The sequence below is a fragment of the Thunnus albacares genome, chromosome 17 (assembly GCF_914725855.1).
Source record: "Thunnus albacares chromosome 17, fThuAlb1.1, whole genome shotgun sequence".
In the NCBI taxonomy this organism is placed as follows: Eukaryota; Metazoa; Chordata; class Actinopteri; order Scombriformes; family Scombridae; genus Thunnus; species Thunnus albacares.
The window spans coordinates 4,099,275-4,126,279 of NC_058122.1; the positions used below are offsets into that span (position 1 = coordinate 4,099,275).

Consider the following 27,005-nt stretch of genomic DNA (forward strand, 5'->3'; position numbering starts at 1 on the left):
GTACAGAGAAACCGTTGCTATTTGAGCCTGAAGCATTTTCTAAAATATCGTTCTAAACAACTGTTTTTCTGTATACAGATTTTAGAAGAAGGAGGACTTTTGGAATTCACTTTAAAGATTCTTGACTTTGTTTCATTAGAATAGGAACCTAAATCAGAAAAAGGGCAATTTTCATCTCAGCACTTTTCAGCTTATATAATGAGCCATGTCGTGTTTTTTCTTTCCGATAGTCTATCTTCTCCTCACCTCAACTTCAACTGCTTCAGGTCAGTACATTCCTCTGTATGATGCATTAAATCCTTTTCATTTTTAAGAGTTTACTTCATTTGTAAAATTTTGTGTGTTACTTCTTTTGTGCCTGATAGGTGGTCAGATCAGATTAGCTGGGCCTGGATCCACTCGGTGCTCTGGAAGAGTTGAAATCTATCACAGCTATACCTGGGGAACAGTCTGTGATGACGACTGGGACTTAAATGATGCTGAGGTGGTTTGCAGGCAGCTGGGCTGCGGGACATCACTGGAGGCCCTTCAATCAGACCGCTTTGGTCAAGGAACAGGACAAATCTGGCTTGATGATGTGAGCTGTTCAGGCAGTGAAAGGTCTCTAACTGAGTGTCGACACAGTGGATTTGGGACACACAACTGTCAACACAGTGAGGACGCTGGTGTCGTCTGTTCAGGTGAGAAAACTTTGGAATAAAGTATTTAGAATAAATGTAAACCTTTATTTATAACAGTTCTGTCATCCAGTCAGTGTGACACCTCTTCACCTCTTCCACTTTCTTCATGCATCAAGGCTGTAGCACAAGATGTGAGTGTGTGTGAAAAGAACATCTGATAGCACAAACAGGACTAGATAAGGAAACTCCCTTGCTGCTTGTCTACAAATCTGTGGCTCTGGTCCCAAATACTGTTCAACTCTGACATGCTTTGGTAAAACTGCTCTCAAGATACACACACAAGAGATACTTGTTCTATCCAATAATAGTTTGTCTTCTGTGTTCTGTGCCTTATAGGTGTTCAGATCAGATTAGCTGGGCCTGGGTCCACTCAGTGCTCTGGAAGAGTTGAAATCTATCACAATAATGCCTGGGGAACAGTCTGTGATGACGACTGGGACTTAGTTGATGCTGAGGTGGTCTGCAGACAGTTGACCTGTGGGACAGCTGTAAGTGCCCCTCAATCTGATCTTTTTGGTGAAGGAACTGGACAAATCTGGCTTGATGATGTGAGCTGTTCAGGCAGTGAAAGGTCTCTAACTGATTGTCAACACAGTGGATTTGGGACACACAACTGTGACCACAGTGAGGACGCTGGTGTCGTCTGTTCAGGTGAGAAAACATTTTAATCACTTATATGATATACTGTATGTTATAATAATATAAAAACAGACTGATTGGCAGTCTGAGGGGCCATGTGACACAATACTGATCACTTTAATCTCAAAGTGTTACATACAAGGAGACACATAGTTGCAAAATGACTCTTTTCTAATTTACCAGAAAAGCTACACTGACAAGATTTTTATAAAGTCTGCACAATGTTAAGCTGACGTTTGGGAAAACCAAGCAGTTCCCCAAAGTGGACCAATATAGAAAGTGTTTTTCATTGTTACTGTTAAGAAACACTGTTAAAGGAATTCTCCACTGACAGTCTATCCTTAAAGTATCACCCAAAGAACATTTTCTCCAGTGCTGCAATTTCATTAAAAGTATTAAACAAAATTTAAAGTAATAAACAGTTTGAGACTCAAAGAGGAAAATTTCATAAAAAAGTAAACATTTGATAAAAGTTCAAAGGTACATATTCTGCTTTTTGTGATTTTCTGTTATTTATATACTGCTTTTGGATGTTTATGTTAAACATGGTCAAAGTTCCAAAAGGCAATATGGAACAATAATGTCCATAAACACCACACAAACAAAATTGTCTTTGTCTGCATTCTGGCAACAATTTTGCTTGTTTTTTTTTTTTTTTTACTGTTTTGAGTTCAACGAGAAGACTGATCTCATTTTCAGCTCTCTGCACGAAGACTTGGAAGCAGTCAAGCTCTATGAAAAGCAATAAAAAGGAAAATTCTTATTCTTTATTTGGATCCCCATAAGCTGCCACTAAGGTAGCAGCTATATACCTATAACACATGTAACAAGTCTCAATGAAAACATGTTCAAGACAAGAAAAAGTCAAGTAAAAAACTAAACATCATAACACATCAAACTGCATTTCATTGTGGTTGTTCAGGTCGGTTAAATAATGTTAGGGTTATTGTTGATGTGTTTAATGTGTTAAAATGTGAACATTGAAGCAGAGAACATATTACACAATGAGGACACTGGTGTCGTTTGTTCAGGTGAGAAAACTTTGGAATAAAGTATTTAGAATAAATGTAAACCTTTATTTATAACAGTTCTGTCATCCAGTCAGTGTGACTTGTGATGTGTTAATACTATTCAGCAGTGAAAAACAGCCTGTAACCACTTTCTGCAGCATGTTTTCAGCATTGAATAGCAGAGTAGCAAGTGTGAAATGTTGCTTAATCCACTGTTAATCAAACTGTGATGTAAGTGTGGATCGAGCATTTGATAACTGTGAAAAGCATTATATCTTACTGGCAGTTGTGACGATAGTAGTTTGTTTCTTCAACAGTCTGTTTGAGTGATGCCAAGCAGGAATATTAATGACAACTTTTGCAAAATGTGTTCTACAAAAATATTTTCAGTCATGTATGTAGTACATACAGCCTGCCTCTCTCTTTTACCACCAAACCAGACCTCAGGCCTCTTCACCTCTTCCACTTTCTTCATGCATCAAGGCTGTAGCACAAGATGTGAGTGTGTGTGAAAAGAACATCTGATAGCACAAACAGGACTAGATAAGGAAACTCCCTTGCTGCTTGTCTACAAATCTGTGGCTCTGGTCCCAAATACTGTTCATCTCTGACATGCTTGTGCCATATGAGCCTCCGCACATCTGGGGCTGGCCTACTGGCTGTCTCAAGAGTTAGAACAAAACACAGTGATCTTTCTATTTCACTTGATTTGAACTGCACTGGTTTTTAAGTACTTTATCTTTTTTTGCTTTATCTTTTATATCTTTTATTTTATCTTTTGTATCTCTTGTATGTGCATTTCCACATTTTGATTGTAAATCTTTTACCTTTACTGTATTTTTATTACTCTGTAAAGCACTTTGACTTGTCCCAGTGTATGAAACGTACCATACAAATAAAGTTGCCTTGCCTTGCTTTTCATTAGAGCCTCTTCTCAAAGCCCTGCTGGTTCAAGGCTTCTGAAATAAAAAACAAGTAACAGTGACTCCGACACTGTTTCCCTCCAAGATTCACCAAACTCTGCCACAAGTCTCAGAAAACCTACTTGTGAAATGGATAATATAATATCATGTATTGGAATCGTTTGTGCATGTTCATATTACTAGTGGTTGGTTTAGTGTTGATGATATATCTGCATGTATCACCTTTTTTTACTGCTAATAATGTTTGCTGTCATTTAATAGAATCTATCCATTAATAGTTTGTCTTATGTGTTCTGTGCCTAGGTGTTCAGATCAGATTAGCTGGGCCTGGGTCCACTCAGTGCTCTGGAAGAGTTGAAATCTATCACAATAATGCCTGGGGAACAGTCTGTGATGACGACTGGGACTTAGTTGATGCTGAGGTGGTCTGCAGACAGTTGACCTGTGGGACAGCTGTAAGTGCCCCTCAATCTGATCTTTTTGGTGAAGGAACTGGACAAATCTGGCTTGATGATGTGAGCTGTTCAGGCAGTGAAAGGTCTCTAACTGATTGTCAACACAGTGGATTTGGGACACACAACTGTGACCACAGTGAGGACGCTGGTGTCGTCTGTTCAGGTGAGAAAACATTTTAATCACTTATATGATATACTGTATGTTATAATAATATAAAAACAGACTGATTGGCAGTCTGAGGGGCCATGTGACACAATACTGATCACTTTAATCTCAAAGTGTTACATACAAGGAGACACATAGTTGCAAAATGACTCTTTTCTAATTTACCAGAAAAGCTACACTGACAAGATTTTTATAAAGTCTGCACAATGTTAAGCTGACGTTTGGGAAAACCAAGCAGTTCCCCAAAGTGGACCAATATAGAAAGTGTTTTTCATTGTTACTGTTAAGAAACACTGTTAAAGGAATTCTCCACTGATAGTCTATCCTTGAATTATCACCCAAAGAACATTTTCTCCAGTGCTGCAATTTCATTAAAAGTATTAAACAAAATTTAAAGTAATAAACAGTTTGAGACTCAAAGAGGAAAATTTCGTAAAAAAGTAAACATTTGATAAAAGTTCAAAGGTACACATTATACTTTTTGTGATTTTCTGTTATTTATATACTGCTTTTGGATGTTTATGTTAAACATGGTCAAAGTTCCAAAAGGCAATATGGAACAATAATGTCCATAAACACCACACAAACAAAATTGTCTTTGTCTGCATTCTGGCAACAATTTTGCTTGTTTTTTTTTTTTTTTACTGTTTTGAGTTCAACGAGAAGACTGATCTCATTTTCAGCTCTCTGCACGAAGACTTGGAAGCAGTCAAGCTCTATGAAAAGCAATAAAAAGGAAAATTCTTATTCTTTATTTGGATCCCCATTAGCTGCCACTAAGGTAGCAGCTATATACCTATAACACATGTAACAAGTGTCAATGAAAACATGTTCAAGACAAGTAAAAGTCAAGTAAAAAGCTAAAATATTAGAAGACATGTTAGTAAATGGAACATCAAAAAGAAAAAATTGAAAAGCCCTCTGAATATGTTCATCAGTATGTTTTTTTTAATTAATGCTTTCCACTTTTTTCTCCTTTTATTATCTTATTACAATCATAGTAATATAAAATTCTTAATTGGCATTTAAATGATCATTTTAAGATATTTTGCCAATATTCATCTTCAGCTTCAATCCTCAATATTATTTCAACATTATTAGTTCAAAATCACTAGCTATACTAGCCATGCAACATGGTAATGCCGAGTTAAACAGACTAACCTGCTAAATAAACAGTAAAACAAAAGAATCCTGCTTTGTACTGGCCCTCATTCAGGAACCAGTCTGAAGTAAGGGCTGTACACTTACTCTGGAACTGGAGTTACATCAAAGTAACTACTATTTATGCACTTCTTGCGGTTGATCGTACCCACTCAACCAAGTTACATAGTGCAAGAACAGGGGCGCAGAATGGGAATGAAAGAGACGCCATGCATTCTCCCCATTACAAGTCAGTGTACCATTAAAATGATCTTGAAAATAGTTTAAATAGTTGCATTATGTTGCTTTAAAGGGGACATATTAGGCACATTTCTAAGTCTTTATTTTTGATCTGGGGCGGTACTGGAATATCTTTGCATGATTTACAGTTAAAAAAAAAATTTATTTAACTTATACAGGCCCTTTATGCAGCCACCCTCCCGAGTAGCCCATTGTGTTCTGATTGGCCAGCTCAGGAGACTTCCACCGGCTCTGAAGGCTACATCAACAAACCATGCAACAAACTACAGTGGTGGGATTTAAATATTTCTCATTCTTTACTCAAATGTCAACTTCTCAAATACATCCGTACATGTTTGAGCCGAAATCCGATCTGAAATATGGTCAATGTGAACAACACATGGAAAAACCTTAGCAACAATCGTAGCAAACAAGGCTACAGAACAGAGGCCATTCTACATACGTTCACCTCAGGTTTTGGAACTTTGACCATGTTTAGCATAGATATCCAACATCATAACAATATATAAATAACAATCACAAAAAGCATAATATGTCCCCTTTAAGGATAAACTGTCAATGTTTTTTCTTCTTATAGTGCCTTTGTTGCCGCTGGTGTCCTTAGCTAGAAGTCTGCTGCTGCTCCTGCTGGTTTTGTCGGGTGTCTGTCTGGTCTGCTGGAGCAGACGACGAGCCCAGAGCTGTCGTCCTGACTCAAGCTCTGTGCTCACACAGACACACAGTACTTTACAAGAAGCTGTGGCTCTAGTGACTGTCAGGACCAGTTGTGAAGATGAGGAAGACGAGGAGGAGAAGCAAGACTATGTGAATATGGACACCAAGAGGAAACAGAAAGAGCAAGCAGGAAGAGTAGAAGAAGAGGAGGGTGAGTATAATTATGTAGAAGCTGCAGAGGTTTTTGTTACTGTAAACGACAATGGACTGGAAGAGAATGATGAAAGTGACTAAGTGGAACCCAGCCTTTTGCTGAACAAACTGTGGACATTTATGGAGAATGTGAAAATATTTAACAAAACGTTTAGGTGTCCACATGTCAGGGTTATCTATTTAAATTAACCTGTAATCAAATGTTTTTTGATTAAATGTAAATTAGGTCATATTAGCAAGTAAATAGTGTTCAGAAAGTGACATTTTGATACAATTCGGAAATATATCAAGACAAAGGAATGAGTGACAAGTGACGAGTCAAATGACTCAGGCAGATTTCTGTTTTTAAAATGTTGAATGATGTTGAAAACAAGGCAAGGCAAAGTCATTTTATTTATATAGTAATACTAACTACTAGTAATACTATATGCTTTACATTCAAATGCACACAGAAACAAATAACATATATAGTACATTCAGAAAGTATTCAGACTCCTTCACTTTTTTCAGTCTGTGTTCTTAGGAACCTTCAGTGCGGCAGATTTTTTTGTAGCCTTCCCCAGATCTGTGCCTCGACAGAATCCTGCCTCTGAGCTCTGCAGGCAGTTCCTTCGACCTCATGGCTTGGTTTTTTGCTCTGATATGCATTGTCAGCTGTGAGACCTTATATAGACAGGTGTGTTCCTTTCCAAATCATGCCCAATCAAGTGAATTTACCACAGATGGACTCCAATCAAGGTGTAGAAACATCTCAAAGATGATCAAGAGAAATCAAAGGCACCTGAGCTAAATTTCAAGTGTCATAGCAAAGGGTCTGAGTATTCATGTCAGTGTGATATCCCAGTTTTTCCTTTTTAATATGTTTGCTAAAAAGTTCACACACACAAAACACAGAAGCACACATGCACACATACAATAACCAATTATAAGCAAGAGAAAACTGAAAAATGTCATGTTACATGAGATATATATTACAGTACTAGCTCTGGAGAGCCAAAACATTAAATATAACAGAGGATTTCTTATGTTAAAGTGATGTTGGCCTGTACATGGAAGGACTCGTTTTGATTAAACTGGAACCTATTGCTTGTTTAAGTAATCCAGCAAACAGAGTTTTACAGTAGTCTAACCTGTTTTACTTAAAGGATTCACTTAATTCAATTTATGACAATTTGTTTTTTAAGATTAGATGCACACTAGTAATGTTACGTTTGATACCGAGGCTCCGAAGCAAGGCTTGTATCATTTCCAGAGAATCATGTATCCAATGACAAACGAGGCCTCGGTTTTGGAAGAATCGTGTGACGTTTCGGTTTGAGATTATATGATATGATATAACGACCGTGAAACCTGAACCTTTTGTTTCAGGTGGGGTTGGCTGGTTGCTTTGCGGAAAATGCTGAGAGTTTTAGAGTTTCAGTTTGGCTAAATTCAAATATTGAGGTAGAGGTTTTGGTGGAGTTTTTCAATCATGTTTATTATTCATCATGTTGATTATTTTCAGTGTATGTCTTGCAAAAATGGAGCCTGCAAGAAACAGGAAAAATTCTCCTGCTTGGGACCATTTTGAATTAATATCTCCCAGTAAGGTAAAGGGTATATGGCATATAATATAATGTAATATATGCACTGACTGGGTTTAACTCTGCACGTTTAATATTCCAAACAACAGAAAGCCAGTAGTATATGTGTAATTAGTTATGGGTTACTGAAACATTATTTTTGAGAATCATTATGATTTGTTTTTCCTTATTATTATTATTATTATTATTATTGTTGTTGTTGTTGTTGTTGTTGTTGTTGTTGTTGTTGTTATTTATACTATTTTATTTTGAAAGTGAAGTGCTTGCTGTGCCTCAGAGAGTTCACACACAGCCAATACAGCATATTGAGCTCTTCATGAGACTGCAAAGGTTGATAATACCCTTCCCCTTGTGAGAGTCTTCTCCACAGCAGGGGAGGTAATATCAAAAAAGACAATTCATTGAGCCCAAACACAGCGAAGAAAAACTGTGTTAAATGAGGTTTTGAGTAATTAATCTTTTGGTGACACAATTGGCTGCGAGGCTTCATTGCTTCAGGAAAGCCTAGTTACGCCATCACTAGTGCACACATTCTAGTTGACATTCTGTCTCATGGTCCTTTGTTTTCAGTTAATACTTGCCTTTATTCTCTTACTGAGCCCCTCTGGCAGAAGACCTGAAAGCTGGGAAAGATGGCCTTTTAAGCACAGCCCACAGGAACTGGAGGAGGCCAATAGTGAAATGCAAGGGGGGGACTTAATTTTGGATTCTTCTTAAAAATCCCTCTTTGTTGGCTTTGTAATTATGTTTGTTGAAAATAATTGCTGATCTGTAAATGATTTCTTTATTTTAATAGGTTGTTTATTCTTGGGTATCTTTTGGTTTGTTAGATGTTTAATGTTCTTTGTGTAAATTTCCCCCTGTGTCTGTCTAAGGCTAGCCTGTGTGTGTGTATATATACCCTCTTGTCTGCTACGTTTTCTAGTTCCTATGTTATATTAACTGCAACTGTTGTCATTTGTTATCAATTTTTCAACTTTATTAAAAGAAGTATTTCCTTTTTACACCTTTGTCCTGGTGCCTTTTTGCTTGGTCCATGACAGGCCACTAGCAACAAACAAAAAAAGAACAAAATTCTTTTTTTTGTGACTTTGTGGTTCCAGTCAAATCTATCCATATAAACCACACCCATTTGTGCCTACATATATTTTCCGCCATTCTGAAGTTAAAAAATAAAATAAATAAAAAATAAATCACCTGTACATCCTAGAGAGCTGAACATTTTCAGCACATCCACTGATGTGTGACAAAAGTTTGCCTCACTGCAACCTATGGCCAATTCAGAAATCTGTCACTCTATATTTTTCAAAATATGCAAAATCAATTAACATTTACACTCACTGGCCACTTCATTAGGTACATCTGTGCAATCTAAAGCAATCAAATATCTCTGCCATAAATTCTACATTTACGAAACTATATGTTTTCAGTTTTTGTTTACTTTATGTTTATTATTGAGGTCATACTGAGTGGTGGTGGTGGTGTACTGGGGTGCATTAAATGGTGCTTCTAATATTTTGTCCACTCCATTAACATACATGAGGGGGGCAAAATATTAGGAGGATTTTCTGCATCAAATTTGTCAGTTTTGCACCTATTTACACTATACTCTGACATTATTCTGGTGATGTTAATCACTTGTATATTTCTTTTTGCCAAACTTAATTTTCTTTTCCTTGTACTGTTCATCATTCTCATATTTCTCTTTGCTCATGAAGAAGATTAAGAAGAAAAAACACTCTGTTTCACCCGTGAGAAATTACTGTTCAGACCCACAAGATTATTAAATTATCTTTTACACCTGCGAGAATTAGTTCTTCAGACCCACAAGATAATCAAATAATCTTTTTCATCTGCGAGAATTCATTATTCAAACTAACAAGATGGACGCTAAAAAGAAAGCATTGACATTTTGTAAGATAGTACATAGTAAAATTCCTCATTAGAAGTTTGATTTACTACTTTGAAAAGTGTGTGGTCAGTCTTAGTGACATATATATCAGTTGTGTCCATGAATTTGGTTGGAGTTGAGTCCAATCTTGTGAGCTAACTTTCAACTTGCCTGTGAAACCAAAACTCCACTGAAACTGAAATCAAATCACTAAGTTATACCAGTAAGCAAATAATTTGCTTTGCTAATTTTCATGATATAAAAAGAATGAAAGAGAATGACTTTTCTGCTGATACAGCTTGATTTATAAAACAATGAGAAGAAAAAATAACTGAGACATGGGTGATGTTCTATTGTAGCTGCTAAGCTGTCCCACTTTTGAAATAATATTTATAGAGGAGTTTTAACATTGGAGTTTATGGCACAACCACATGTAATTGACACTGATGTGAATAACGCTAAATAAATAGATCTACCAACATCAGTATACTCCAATTATAAAATTTCCATGTAGCTTATATTTTAGTTTATTTAATAGTGAGTTTTTGCCTTGTCAGTAACTGACTTAACTACAAACTAAAATTCATTTGAATCTCATGACTTTTTTTTTTTATTACAGTACAATTAGCCCATTTTACATCCTAATAATTGATTTTAACTTCAATCTTCATTTCACTTTCCCATACACTATTACAATGCTTCATTTGATTGAATACAATCATATTTGCCTGATTCAAGAATTAAGAATATATATATATATATATATTCTTAATGCTTGAACAATATACTATAACATTGTAAAATACTGTATATTGATAAATGAGCATATTAACCTGCATCTAAATATTTCACTATAATATCCAATTTGTCATAAAATCACAAGACCATTAAGTGATCCTAAGTATCTATGACAAATACAAATTAAAGGTGAGTCCAGTCCAGCACATGTGATGTCATTGCTTCAAGCTGTATGAAGGTGTATGGAAAACACTGCCCTTTGTGCTTGGACCCCATTCATTGCTACTTGTGGCTATATTTATAAAACTATGTTTACTACGTTTAAGATCAATAACTTGCTTGCAATGTTATCAGCTAGTCAAAGAAGTTTACAGCTATGAAACTACAGAGGCAAGTGAAGTATAGTAAGCATTTACAATATCCAGTGATACAACTTAGAATATGAATGAAAAGGCAAAATTATATTTCCTTATAATTGCACCATGTGGGAGTATAATTAAAAAGCAAAGGTGCAAGGAATGACCCTTGTGGAATTTTTATTTCAACGTATTAAAACTACTTGAAATAATAGAAGCTTATCCTTCAAACAGGAAGGAAACCAGTAAAGACCACGGCCTGACTCACAATTAAAAACAGTTGTAGACTATTGCTAGTGGTGTAACGGAACTTAGTTGATCCGTGATCCATACGGATCACCCCCACAGTTCAGCACTCAGAACCGCGGATTAACTGCAAAATTTAATGTCTCATTGGAGACAAAGTAAACAAACTGCTGTAAAGACAAGTCATGGACAGACAGTGTGTCGCTAACAGGAATTTTGAGGAACAACGACCAAACCAGCATCTAACGGGTCTGAAGTGATATCTGCAGGTATGTTTACATGCTGTTTAATGTGCTGCAGCTGAGCAGCTAATTAGCTATCTAGCTGCTAACTGATGTTAGCGGTGCACTTTTCCCCGGTTCAAGTTTGTTTGGTGGCTTGTTCAACAAGCTAAGCTGCAGGACAAGATGTGTTAATGTTTGTAAGTTATCATCAAGCCTGTCTCTGATATCCCCCGTTATATGGAACTTGGCCTATTGTTTCATTCACTACCATGTTTAAAGTAGGAAGGTATCATTCCTTATATTGCATCTGTTGCACCCCTAACTATAATTAATGTAGGTAATGTAAGGTAATTAATGACACAGGTCTCACATTAACCCCACATTAAATGTCTCAATGTGGTTTGAGACAAGCTATTAGATGGAGGTTCATTTTAAAACGGCACAAAATGGCAGAATTATCTGCAACATAAACAGAAGGTCCAGCAAATCATCTTCAATATGTAGCAAAATGGCTCCAACTGAGTCATAAATCATCACACCATCCTTGGCTGGACGAAAAACATAATTGCTGCAGAAATATATTCATTGCAGGAATTTAAGCAAAATACCAGACACTCCCCTTACCCAAATAAATTCACACCAATGAGGCATAACCCAGACTTTCAGGTATAAAATATATCACTACTGTTCAACTCATGGGAAACATTAGGTATCGCTCATCTACAGCACACATTTGAGGACAGTTCACTGACATCTAATACTGTGCCAGAGGTATGGTATCATGAGTGGAAAGCCCAAACCCAAATGAACAGGTCCCCTCCAGTAGGGGTGAGGACCATTTTCGAGGGATCTGACCTGCAACTTTCATGGCTATTTCATGGCTATCTTGCCATTAGTTTTCAAGATATTTTACTCAAATCCAAAACTGCCAACCTCATGGTGGCGCTTGAGGAAATGTTAGAGGATCACCAAAGTCAGTAGGCTTTATACTTTAGGATCCACTAATGTCTATACAAAATTTTATGGAAATTCATCAATAATTGCTGAAATAGTTCAATCTGGACAGATGGGCATGCCACTAGAGCCCTGCCACTGGTGGGGCTAATAATTCTGGCATGTGAGTCAGTTTGATTGGGGTGGCTGGTCACTTTGTTCAGCTAAAGATCAATGATACTAGGATGATTCGGTTTGAGTGAAAGGAAGGTCAATGATATTGACCCGTAAGCTGGTTTGATCAGGAAGAAGGTGAATAATACTGACTCGTGAGTTGGTTTGATTATGCAGTATGACATTATGGCAGGTCAGTTTTGCAATACTGCTCTGAGTCACACCAGGTGGGAAGTCTTACCTTGATAACATTTTATATTGTGGTGTGATGACAATTTTATTATTTAATCTTAATCTGAAAAAACATAATAAACATACATATATGTTTAACAATGTCCTACAAAAGCAAATGAGACAAGACAAATAACTAACACTCGGACATCTTTTTTATTGCTCTTTACTGTACTGTTGCATGCTGGGAAATCTTGAGGAGGATCAACCAGGTACTTTATAATAACATTTATAATAAATGGCCTGAGTCATTATGTTTTTGACATACAACATTCATATTTTAGTTTTGTCAGAATGTGGCTTTTTCTGATGTCATATCCAACTGATCCCTGTGCAATTACGCTGGGTACCTTTCTGAAAAAATAAAAAAATTATATCTGAATACATAACAATGAAAATCATTGGCAGAGTAAAACCATATGTGAGTTTAAAAAAGCAGATTTGCCACCTTGCTATTCATATGAAGAAGCATTAAATGGGTTATGGGAAATGTGATAGGAGATATTTGACTGGAAGATGTGATATAAATATGTAAGACTATCTTTATTTAAGGAAACCCACTGTGAGTCATGGAGGTCTTTTTCCCCTACCAGTGCAACGGTGTGACTCATTAACATGTTTTTAATAGTTTTTGGACAACGGAGGTCTGTGGCACAGAGGAATATGATATATCAGGCTTTGAATACACACACAATACTTGTAATAGGATGAGTTCATTGTTGGTTTGGCTCTGCACATGAGATTTGTTAACATTAAGAAAAATATAGAAAATCACCAACCTTATTGTTTAAAGTTGACTAGATACAAGGAGTGCTGTAACCAGCACCTATCCCACTAAGGTCTTGTGGATGTGCACATGACAACTCTGTTTCATTTCACAAAGTTAAAGTGTAATATCAGTCCTTGTCAATTTGGTGACATCTGTGGTTACTGGTGGTAATAGTGCATGAGGTTTAATTCAAGTTTAACGCTCTTTGAGCAGCTGTTCAAAATAGCAGAATGATGTATATGTTTACAGTGTAGCCAAATGTTTTAATAAAGAAGTCAGTCAATATGAATGGCAAACATGATCTGATCTCATGCTGCACGCAATGCAAGTAGTTTTCCACACAACAACAGCAGGATACTGTAAAAGTAGCTGTTCCCTTGCTGAGAAGACAGAGGTGTGCAGCCTGTAGTTCCTCATCTAACAGCTCATTGTGGCTGCTTCTTCTTGTTCCATTCCTCCCTTTGAAAAATGACCCAGCGATGAAAAATGCTAAAAATGACACATTTTTGATAAATTATCCCAATCCACAATAACTTGTTGACAAATACAGTGTGTTTCATTTTGGCTTTCATTGTGGAGCTTCAGAATTATAGCGACCCAGTGTTTGGCCACTTGCGTACTTTTCGTGTGAAGTAGTAGGAAATATTTGATTTGCTTTAGCAGTAACTAAATACAGCTCTGATACAGGGTTAAGAGACTGAACAGTAAATGGTAACAACAGCAAATGTTACTCTACATATAAATCTATAAATATGGTTGTATTTTGTTATTAAAGTTTAAACTTCCTCTTTTCTGGCACCATAACCATCTGCTGTCTGTGAATTTGTTTCCCTTTCTCACACATTTTGTTATGTCTAAATTATGTATGGGTGCTTCTCTCAGCTGTACGACAACAGCAACTAGTGGCTCTGAGAACTGGCTGTCAGAGACTCTTCGTAAAACTGGGTTGGGGTGTTAAATGCCCACAAGTTCCTCTTCATTTTCTTCAAAGTACCTCCACAGTGTGCATACTTCTCTCTGTCAATGCTAAATCTCCTCTGAGGGTTGTGATGTTTTGACAAGTTGAAATATAATACACAAATGGCCTGTTACAAGTTTTCAAAGATAGTAAATTCATGGTCTATAATAAGGTTGAAGGACAGGCTCTCAAGTTTTCAAGTGTGTCTTAAAACAACAGTCAGGTGTCCATATGATCAGTGAAAGAGGTTTTCCTCACTGCAATCATTCCTCCTCTTCATACTGGCTATTAAAATCTCCTTTAAATGTGCTTTCAATGTAAGTGATGGGGGCTAAAATCCACAGTGTGTCCACACAGTTATTTAGTACAAAAATGCATTTAAAAGTTGATGTGAAGCTTATATGAGGCTTCAGCAGTCTGAGTTAGTCATATCAAGTGGATATCTGCCACATTTACAGTCTTTTGAGTATCAAATCCCCTCTTTGTGTTTCCTCGGACTTTGTGTTTCCTTCCCTGTTGAGCTGTGGTGGAAGTATAGTAAGAAAAAGAGGGACTTTGGCGCTAAAAAGACTGTAATGTTGAAAGATATCTACTTGATTTGACTCATTAAGCTTAATATTAGCCTCAGATAAACTTTTAAATACATTTTTGCACAGGAGGACTGTGGATTTGGGCCCCATCATTTACATTGTAAGTGCATTATGAAGGGTGTAATGGTTTCTTCCTACAGATAACCGATACCCCCTGCTAATGTGGATAAGGCACTGTCAGACGGCTGTCCTTTACCTCTGACCTAGATATCAAACAGGGTTCCCAAAATCTACACGAAAGACCACCCAAGCCTTGCTTAGGGAACTAGATTCAGCCTGGCTTCTATAATCACCAGCTGTCATTGAACCACTACCAACAGCCCTATTTAGGAATTCCTAACAGCCTGGGTCACAAGGAAGTGTATTGGTGCAAATAGGTGTTGGAGGTTTGAAAGTACTCCAAGATGGCCTTCTAACAGGTCATCTCTGGAGGAGGCCCACTCTGATGGTTAAGGACACTCGCCTGGTTTTATAGGGTAGCTTCGGAGCCCTGGCCCTAACAATGTAGCCAATAAAACCCCAAATAATAAATCTTTCAACCTAATTCTATTCTGAAATCATACATCTACCACATGTACAGCAGCATGTTGACCTCAGTCATTAAATCTGCCATCCTGTTATTCAATAAACACTACTAATTTATCCTTAACAAATTTCATCATCATTTTTAATCTAAATAAATTTAAACTAATGTCAGTCTATCCCAAGAGATGAGCACAAGTCAGGAACTTTTGTTGGAATGTATGAAAATACAAACCAGTTTTATTTGGTTTTACAAAATAAGAAGTAATATAAGGTGCAAAAAGTACAGTACAAAAACGAAACTACAACTACAATACAAAAAGCTAAAAGACTAAAGAGTCTCAAAGAGATCTCTCTTAAAGCCCTATGGAAAAAAGAGGTCCTGCAAAAAGAAAAGGGACCCTGAGTCTCTCTTGGCTTTTTCTTTTTATAACTCTACAACTTCCTCTTATTTGTATTACCACCTATCATCTATCACCACCAAGACATCTATCAGTCACATGCTGATATTACACACACACACTTGACACAAAATAGTGGCATTTTCTTCATCTGTCGCCTACAACAGACTACGTGGAACTTTTTAACTTCTTCTTTTTTACATTTGAGGGAAAATTTAGGGATGTCTTCTACTAGATGCAGAAACACAGCTTCTCCTTTGCCTCAGGTTATCTGACGGTTGTCTATGTTTTTGATGTTTGTTTGTGTTTGTTTAGTCATTCTTGTCGGTTCAGATCTAGTTTAGTACAAGTTGCACAAATTGTGTAAATTCTCCACAAATGGTGCAAGACATTTAACTATGTTTAATTTGCCACCAATTAAAATTCTCCACTGACAGTCTATCTTTGAATTATCACCCAAAGAACATTTTTTCCAGTGCTGCAATTTAATTAAAATAAAGTAATAAACAATTTGAGACTCAAAGAGGAAAATTTCATAAAAAAGTAAACATTTGATAAAAGTTCAAAGGTACATATTATGCTTTTGGTGATTTTCTGTTATTTATGTACTGCTGTCGGATGTTTATGTTAAATATGGTCAAAGTTCCAAAACTTGAGGTGAATATAAGTAAAAAATGCTCCCTGCAAGTTAAAAACCAGGGTTTCAACCTGCCCTGAACACTTTGTCTGCATAGTTAATTCTACTTCCTCCTCATGATGAGGTCAGACTTGCCCACAAATGGCTGTCTGTTCTGTAGCCTTGGTTGCTGAGGTTACTGCTAAGGTCTTTTCATGTGTTGTTTACGTTGTCCTCTCTCATATTTTGGAATCACATTCTGGCTCAAACAAGTATGGATATATTTGATAAGTTTCAATTTTGAGTAAAGAACGAGAAAAAGAAGTGAAATCCTACTACTACTACAGTATGTGCATAACCTCTTGAACCACATGAAGTCAGTCAAGGCACAGTTTTGGGGAGCTAACCAATCAGAACAGAGTGGGCTCATTGAGAAGGGACCTTAAAGAGACAGAAGCTAAAATGGCCTGTTTCAGACAGAGGCTGAAGTGAGGGGCTGCATAAAGGATCAGTATGAGATAAATTAAAAAAAAGAATATGTACAAAAAAGAATATGTACAAATGCTTCCAAAAAAGGGTCAGTGTAAGACCTTTTTAAACTGTAAATCATGCAAAGATATTCCAGGAGAGCCCTAGAATATAAATATGGTATGTAGTAATATGTCCCCTTTTAAAAAAAGAAAGAAAAGAATATCATTTGTGTGGTAGAACTTTGTTTTGTCTTTTTTCCTCTCCCGTTAATCATGCCTCGACCACTTAGATTTATATGATGACCTATTGGAGGGGCCTGACCCCTAAGTTTGGAACCACAAATGGTTACTTAAATGTGTATAAAGTAGATAAACTTAACTGCTTACTTTAAGTACATGTACTACTTGTTTAGTTTCACTGAAGTTGGATTTTCAATGCAGAACATTTACGTTTTATATCTTTTTATTGTCACTGTATATAAAAAGTAAATGATCACGACTCCCCCAGTCAGAACTTGTTAAGAGGCTGAAATATAATAAAGCCAAAAGAGAAGGGAGTGCCTTATACATATGTTTTTTTTATTATTATTTTTTCATCATTTATCATGAATCCAATTTAAGGATTGAATAAACAAAGCTTGTGACTTGGTGATTTGATAATTGATGTGTGTCAAATTCTGCCCACAATAGTTGCCTCAGGTGGTTGTTTCACCACTACATGCTCACTGAGCTCTGAAATAAAAGGAAAAGCAAATGTGAATCAAGGATATAACACTGAATGCTGTGACTCACACTGATTACTGTGCTATTTTTTTCAGTGGATCTCCCAAAGCCCAGCATCTCCATGAATCCTACTGGCGAAGTTAACTGGGGTCAGAACGTCGGCATCACTTGTTCAGTCTCAACTCAGCTTTCAGGTGGAACATTCAATCTGAAGAAGACCTCAGGTTCATACAGACAAACTCAAACATCAAGTAGAAACCCTGCAACCTTCAACATCCCTAATGTGAACTTTGATAATGAAGGATCGTACCAGTGTCAGTATGAAAAAAGCATTTCAAGTCAATCATTCAGCTCCTCCCCGAGTGACTCTGCCACACTCTCTGTTACTGGTAAGATCTAAGTCCTGCACTTGATGTTTTATTCACTTGTGTGTATAATCAATGGAAATCAAACAACTTCATAAGAATATAAAGCTCAGCTCAAAGGCAACACATTTAATACTCTTATATTGTGTTGCTTTTCCAGTTAGCTTCCCAAAGCCCAGCATCTCCATGAATCCTGCTGGTGAGGTTAACTGGGGTCAGAACATTGGCATCACTTGTTCGATCTCAACTCAAGTTTTAGGTGGAACATTCATTCTGAAGAAGACCTCAGGTTCATACAGACAGACTCAAACATCAAGGAGAAACCCTGCAACCTTCAACATCCTTGATGTGAACTTTGATGATGAAGGATTGTACAAGTGTCTGAGATAAGTGGATGAGATAAGTGGTTCAAGACGAAACTTCAACTCCCCTCTAAGTGACTCTGTCAGACTCTCTGTCACTGGTAAGAAAAGCAAATTAATCAATACATTAACTCATAAAACAAACAAGAATCACACAATAGTAGTGCAGCAACACCATCAAATCTGTCTGAAAACATCACAAGATAAAAGGCGTTAGCGTCATAACAAAACAAATTATGATGCAAAAAATTGTGTTACAAAAAGTTATTGTTAAAAGAACTCAAAAATACAATATAACCAGCACTAGAAGTAATTAGTATTAGTAAGAGTGAAGACAATCCTAAATTCTCCCTTCAAAATATTTTATGTAGCTGCTGAAAAACTAAAGTGACATGTCATTAAGAATATAAAAAGCTAAAGAACAAGAGGAAACGGCCGTGTTTTAGTATAAAGTGAGAAGTCAAACTGCAACTGGAATGTCGCTTAAGTTTCAAAATAGAAATCTTAACAAATAACCAGTCAAGTGGTTTCCAAGAAGGTTCATTGCTATTCTTCATTGCTTTGTTTTCTGAGGTGACCCCAGAGATTTCACTGTTTTCCATTGATAAGTGGCTCCCTTTCTGTTGCACATAACAATATGGAACAATAATGTCCATAAACACCACACACACAAAATCGCATTGTCTTTGTCTGCATTCTGGCAACATTTATATTTGGTTTTTTTTTTACAGTTTTGAGAAGACTGATCTCATTTTCACCTCTCTGTACAAAGACTTGGAAGCAGTCAAGCTCTATGAAAAGCAATAAAAAGGAAAATTCTTATTCTTTATTTGGATCCTCAGTAGCTGCCACTAAGGTAGCAGCTATATTCCTATAACACATGTAACAAGTCTCAATGAAAACATGTTCAAGACAAGAAAAAGTCAAGTAAAAAACTAAACATAACAGCAGATCAGGTTGGTTAATTATTATTAGAGGAAGACCCGTTAGTAAATGGAACAGCAAGAAAAATATAAAAGCCCTCAGAATATGTTCAAACGTATGTTTTTTATTAATTCTGTCCATTTTTTCTCCTTTCATTATTTTATTAGAATAATAGTATTGTAAAATTCTTAATTGGCATATAAATTATCATTTTAACTAATTTTATTTATCACTTTATGTTTTCAAAGCAAATCAGTTTGTTGATTGATAATAATCAACTAAAAAGTCTATAATTATTCCAGTGTCACAGCTCCAAGTCAAAATCATAGTATCATCACATATCCTCTGTTCTTCGTTTTTTCCTTCATTTTTGATGGACTGAAGGTGGAGAAAAAACATGCAGCTTCTATGCAATCTATGCACCCTATGCATTGCCTCTGTGCATCACCTGTCGGCATCTACGTCCTATCGGACTCAAACTTAAGTTTTTTGGCACTTACTCATGTTATTGTCTCCTGACAAGATCCCTGCTTGTGTTGTATCAGTGTCAGATGTACGCCGCTTTGGATAAAAGCGTCTGCTAAATAAAATTATAAATTGTGTAAATTAATACATTTTTCTTTCATTTTTAGAAAAATGCATTGAGATTAGTCTTGTGAAATGTTTTTATAGAATAACATAGCTTGAATATGCAGAATTCAGTATAAATCTCATCTCTCAAAAATGTATATTTTTTAAATCCTGTGTACTAGGGGTGCGCAAAAAACCTTGATTCACCTAAAAATCACGATTCTATCTCTGCCGATTCAGAATCGATTCTGAAATTCCAAGAATCGAATCACATTTTTCAGTCTTGCCACGACACTGTTTTCCATTTTTTTTCTGACATGAATTAGCTCGCTAAATCCCATAGTTTTGTACAGGGTTTGTATAGGATTGTACAACGTTACAGGTTGCATTTCTCCAAAAGTTGATTCTGCTTCAACTTTCTCGCTGCGGCCCCTGCAGCCCCCACCCCCATGGCCTAAACGCACAACGCACAGCAGGTCTGCTGCCAGCTGGTTATCTGCAGACAGGAATGAGAAATTAATTTTCTCTCAATGAAAAACGTAGTCTCCTTGCCTGCTTATGACAAGCTTATGACAAACTGCCAAAAATGAGCCAACAAGATGCAGCAGCAAAACAAGCATTTAAACAGCTGTTCTGTGAAACAGTCAATAAAATTCAGTAAATAGCGAAGCTGCCCATTTCATTATTTTATATTCATGTAGTAAATATACAAATATCAATTAGCAGTTTATCTTTGCAATTATTTTTATTTTTGTATTAAGAATTCATTTGACCCTTTGTTTACCCCTTCTCAGGGCTGCTTTGGTTTCCTATTGGCTAAGTGGACTAAAGGAACATAAATCTTACTCAGGTTGACATTGAGTGGCGAATGTTTACATTTGATTCAGTGTGATCTTTTTTATTTGAGACCTATCTGTCTGTCTACTGCAGGCAAACGGAGAGAGTAACTCAAAACATGAATCTAGAATCAAATCTATGAATTTATTGAATTGAGAACTGATTTTGAATCGCAAATCAAATCGATTTTGAATCGCGAATTGATTGTGAATTGAATCGTGACCCCAAGAAATCAAATCAAATCGAATTGTGAGATTTCCTGAATTGCGCACCCCCACTGTGTACCCTTTTTTCTATCCAGTGCCACTGCAGCAGCCCAGTATCTCCCTGACATCTCCCAATGGAGAGCTGGTCTGGAGTCCTGAGGGTGCAGAGGTCACCAGGGGCTACAGCTTTGTCTTCACCTGCTCCATGAACTCCATCTATCGTGAAGGCCGTTTCTTTCTCATCTTCTCTGGCTCCAACATTATCTATACCCAGCCAGCAGTCAACCTCTCAGCCTCCTTTAACTTCCCTGAGGCTGAGTATGAACACCAGGGCAACTACAGCTGTGTGTATGAAGTCACTCTGTCTGGGCAGAAATTCAATTCAACAGAGACAGCACCGATTACTGTCATTAAATGTAAGTAGACTGTAGAATTTAAACTACGCATTGTTATATTTTATGAATGTACATTCAACATTGGGATACACCAATTTACCTTATTCTTACATAATCCGTTTACGGTCTGTATAGAGCAGTGGTTCTCAAAGTGGGCTCTGGGGACCCCCAGGGTTACGTAAGGGGGTTCCGGGGGGTCTCCAGCAAAAAGGGGAATAATTTATTTTCACTATAATTCCATTCATAAGTAACACAATGACAGAAAGTATAACTATTTTGGTCACAGGTTTTACACACTTTCTGTAATAAAATATCTAAAAGCAAAAATCCTATCACATGGGGACCCTGGGACAAAATCTTTTTAAATGGGGGTCTGTGGTCTATTTTATGTCAGTTTAGGGGTCCTTGATGTGAAAAAGTTTGAGAACCACTGGTATAGAGGACCTGCCTGCAGACTGTTTTGGAACTAAAATGCAAGTGTATGCAGAGGATGCAGTTTTGTATAGTCATGAAAGAAGGAAACAGTAGTAAATAAATACCATGTAAAATATTTCTAAATGGTTGACTGCTTCCTCATTGCACCCAAACACTCCATTACATTAAAATTTTCTATATGTATGTATTGTTGTTGTGCTCACATGCAAAGTGAGTTTTAAAGGTGGTACAATCGAATATAATCAATGGAAAGATGTGAGTGGATGCAAAAACACTCAAGCTCACTTTCTACAAAAAAACAAACAAAAATGTACTCTCAAAAATGTTAAAGAATATTTGTTAAATATTGTTCATGAATTAAATCATTAATTTTAATCATGTAAAGAATCATCAACAGTTATCAGGACTTGATGAGCTCTCCAAGGTGCTGATCCTGTGAAGCTGTGATGTAAAATTACATTCAAATTACCCTGTAACACCCATTAATGATATCTTGAAAGCTTTAGGCTTTTATTTTATGTGATTACCCAATCTATTTACAGTAAATCCCTGGTAAATGTTGGTTTTATACTGTACAAAAAAAAATAAGATCATGTGATAATAGTTTACACAAACATGATTTTAATAATCATTATTTTATATAAACATTATTTGACAGTAATTACAAGCAACTCTCCCAGTATATTTACAGGCTTTACCAATTAATGTAGAGGGCTTACTTTATATAAACATTATTTGACAGTAATTGCAAGCAACTCCCCAGTATATCTCCAGACATTTCACCTTAATGTGTGGGGTTCTGAAAGTACAAAAATCAGAAGGTCTATGTAAAAGTACCTTTATATCAACTTCTTCTACTGCCATTTTCCAATCCATTCAATACAGATCCCCATTTGAGATGTATGAGATTTCAAGATGTTTAATAACCAGAATGTATTGTAAAATTACCTTACTTACTTTACAAAGTAATTTACTATTTTTACAGGGTTATCCTGTTATAAGTTTCAGAATTAATGAACCGATAAACGTCAATAAAAAATAAATGTGGGTCTGATGCAGATCAACCCAATAAGAGCTCAAACAGAATACTTTACTAGAATGTATTTATTTTTAGAAATTCATACATGTTGTTCCCATGCTCTAAGATGGTTCAAAATGATTGAAAATGACTTGAATGTATGCAAAATCTTACACAGAGCAATGTACTTGAATGTGTTTGTCTGAGTTCTGTCTTTTGTTTCTTCCATCGTTGACATTAATTTGATAAAACACTGGTAATTTGTTTTTTTAACTCAGATCCTGTAGTTATTTTATATTTATTTTCGTAAAATGTCAGTGCAGGCAAAGATACTGAATACACTGAGATAAAGCAGAAATATTATCTCAAAAAGCACAGGCTTACCTCATGCAACCTTTCATCCGTTTTTAGCATTCTAATTGTATTGTATGCAATTTTCACAGCATGTGAGTTATTACATAAAAATGTTTGGTCCATGTTGAAATGATACTGAGAAGACAATGACTTTATACCTCTTGTAATGGCCTTTGCTCAGCCATTGTGTTATCTCTCCCTGTGTCCCCTATTGATAGGGGCAAGTTTATGCATGTGTATGTACTCTGTCACCAATTTGAGTTTTAGACCTGTGTGTTAGTGCATGTGTGAAGGTGTCTGTTTTTGTGAGGACCAATTAGAGTCTGTAGATCTGTGTGTGTGTGTGTGTGTGTGTGTGTGTGTGTGTGTGTGTGTGTGTGTGTGCAGGAAGGTAGGTAGGTGTGTCGCCTTGTTCGTTCTGTCAATGTCACGTTATTAACTAACATTTAGAAAATTGATTTTTGACATTTGTGAATCAATGCAGAATAATCCATGTCTGCATCAAGTTTCCACACCTCCAGAACTCACCAATAATTATGTAATTCAGTTCAGTTATAATAACAATAATAATCACAATAATAACCGGTGTGGGAATGCTCAAATTGGCATTATGTGTAATCTTTTATTGGATTTTGTAAGTAGTTGTGCTGCAGCATTCTGGACTGTTTGAAGTTTGGAGAAGTTATATTGACTGAGACAGGAATAAAGTAAGTTACAGTAATCTAACCAGGATGTAATAAAAGCCTGTATGACAGTTTCCAAACTATTTCTCAAACTATATATTTCTAGATATTTTGAAGGTACAGAAAGCAAAGTCTGAAAAACAGGCTTCACCTGGTGATTTGATGCAAGAGGACGGAGAACCTAAGTGGCGGGAAAAGTGCTCATTGGAAGAGTCTGGACCTATGATAATAGCTTCTGATTTATCTGAGTTGAATGGAAGAAACTTTTGAGAGAGCCAGTTTTTAACATCTGTAAGACAGGATTGTATTTTGACCAATTGTGTTGTGTTGTTGGAGTCAAAGGAGAAATAGATCTGGGAGTCATCCACATAAAAATAGAAACTGATATGGTATTTCTGAAAGATTTGTCCTATAAATGGAGAATAATAAAGGGTCAAGAGAGATGAGAGGTGGAGGATTTTATGTCACATAAATACATTGTTCTGAGTAGTTTTGGGAAGGAGTATTGCATTTTTTGCAGGGTCCAACAAAAATATAGATATAGCTGGGGAGGATCTTGCACTGTTTTAATAAAGTAAAATATAAGATTCAGCTCCCCTCCCAACCCCAATAATTTTCGTACTATCCCTTAGAGCTTGAGAGAATGGTTGATGCCTGAAAGATGACTTTGGGGGCATCCCACATAGTGCCAAATATGAATTCATGTCTTGGGCTGCTGGGTTAAACATTGCAGCTGTTCTGGAAACATAAAACAAATTCCAAACTCTATTTAAAATCTATTTAAATCAGTAACAGAGCTGACAAACTCCATCATCTGCACTTTCAATACAGAGATAGTTCTGAGATGTTCTCAATTAATTATTTTAAAGATTACTTTAAAATATTTTACTGGTGTGATTTGGTATAGATTGTATACTTAGATTGGATTATAGACTAATTTATGTTATGTGGAGTGGACCTACATGCAGGAGACTACAGGCTGAGCAAGGCTGATGATTAACCTTATTTTAGGCTCATGCAGGCAAAAACAAAAGTAGCAGATCAGAGCGAACAGAATACAGAACAAAGGATCCAACAAAACTGAACTGAACACCAGGACTTGAATACAAACTAATCTAATGAAACAACAAGGAACAGGTGGTAAGACACAAGGGTAGGCTGGGAGCTGATTGGCTGGGGAGGACACAGGGAGCAGGGCGGGGGCAATGAAAGTGATGCAGGGAAGGCGTGGAGCACAGGAACACAGATGGGAAATGCAGAGCAAACAGAAAAGCAAAAAACCCAGAAAACACAATATGATCATGCACAAACTGTCTCAGAACTCACATGAACACAACTTAAGTGCACAAGTCACAACAAGCACACACAGCAAAATAAACTTCAACATACATTGCTGTTGACAAAAAACAAAAACATGAATAAATCAGTCTGTCAAGTGGAGTGGCTTGCATAATAAGGCTGCATGAAACAACATAAATTGAACTAAAAGACAGCTGCAGCTCTGAATAACATAACTAGTGCTAAAGTTCACTTTAGCACTAGTTAAATATAAATATAATCTGTAACCTCTCTTATCTGTCCTTCTTCCCACTCAGTCCAGTAAATAGGCAGAAAAGCCTAGTGGAGGGACGTAGGCCAGGTTGGGACAGAACCATAACAATTTAATTAATACATTTTTTTTAAAAACTTAAATGCATGAATAAATATAAAAGATATAAATGTACATACATTATTTGTTTATTATATTAATTTATATACAATTACTAATATAAATGAATAATTATCACCTATTAAAAAGGTAATATTTATCCTATTGGTACACTCCAATTCAAAATGATTGTATCATCATATGTTGTATATTTTTTTCTGTATATGCTTTAAAAATTAAAAATTAAATACTTTTCTTTAATTTTATGAATGCAACATATTTGCATAAAGATCAGTCTTGTTGTGCATTGCTTTTCAGAACAGTATAGCCTTAGTATGTTCAGAATAAATCGTGATCTCATAGTTTCTGGTTTAGAAGTAAGGAATTGTATATTGTCTTTATACTGTTGTATCTTGTACCCTTTTGTACCTAGTGAGACTGCAGCACCTACTCTATTTCCTCCCACTGTCCCACTGGTGTTTTCTTTCTCATCCTCTCTGGCTCCAACATCATTGAAACCAAGCCAGCCATCAACCACTCAGCCACCTTTAACTTCCCTGTAGCTGAGTATGAACACCAGGGACACTACAGTTGTGTCTATGAAGTCACATGGTCCACACAGAAGTACACTTCTACACAGTCTACACTGATTAGTGTCAGCATTAAATGTGAGTACACTGTAGAATTTAAGCTAAGCATTGTTGTATTTTATGAATAACAGCTCAATGCTACTGTTCCTAACAACCAGACATCTGATGCTAATTACTAATGTACTGATGTATTGTGAACACAGCTGAGCTGAATGTTATATCAGATCAGTAAAGTTTTAGTTCACTACTGAGATTCTTCAGCCTCCAGATTTGACATTTATCTGAGCATACAGCTCCCACACAGTACTCAGAGAGGAACTCTTGTTACCTGAGTGAAAACACATCACTGCCGTTATTGAGGAGACGCTCAGAGCTGGTGGCATTATAATACACAGACATTATGCACAGCCTGCTGGAATCAGCACAACTTATTCTCTAGTGAGAGCAGTGTCCTAGTCATCATATTTAGTGATATGATGATTGTAGTTTGTATATCCATGGTTACAGTGCAAACAGGAAGTGCTAATAGCTCATGCAGCATCATTTTCTATGATGCAGATTTGCCAAAATTAAAAGGTGAAAAACTAGCAGCTCAGTTGTGGCCCACACCTACGTCACCTGCTCCATGGCACTTCCTGTTTACATCATCCGAAGCATAACGGGATAACGGATTTTATTATAGATAAACTGTCAATTGTTCTTGTGTTGCTTATGTTTCAGTGACTGTCAGGAACCATTGTGAAGATAAGGAAGACAAGGACGAGGGAGTCTGTGAGAATATTGAGCCTGCAGACACCAGGAGGAAGCAGAAAGAAAAGCAGGAAGAGTAGAGGAAGAGGAGAGTGAGAATAATTATGTAGAAGCTGAGGAGGTTTTTGTTACTGTAAACGGCAACAGACCAGAAGAAAATGATGAAAGTGACTATGTAAATGTTACCCAGCCTTTAGCTGAACAAACTGTGGATATGTTTGGAGAACATCAGAATATTTATCAAAAGACTTAGGTGTCTTCATGTCAGGCTACGTCCTTTCTACACTGTTATCTATTTACAT

At 36.5% G+C, this 27,005-nt stretch overlaps 1 protein-coding gene across 1 annotated transcript; it reads left to right on the plus strand.

The window, feature by feature from the left end:
• LOC122966808 (leukocyte immunoglobulin-like receptor subfamily A member 6) lies at positions 1–26,783 on the plus strand. Its single transcript, XM_044331140.1, has 6 exons — positions 1–266; positions 366–680; positions 17,662–17,955; positions 18,092–18,310; positions 20,926–21,246; positions 26,674–26,783. Exons 1-6 carry the CDS (start codon positions 206–208, stop codon positions 26,781–26,783), a joined length of 1,320 nt encoding a protein of 439 aa, XP_044187075.1. The 5' UTR covers positions 1–205.
• The last annotated feature ends 222 nt before the right edge of the window (positions 26,784–27,005 follow it).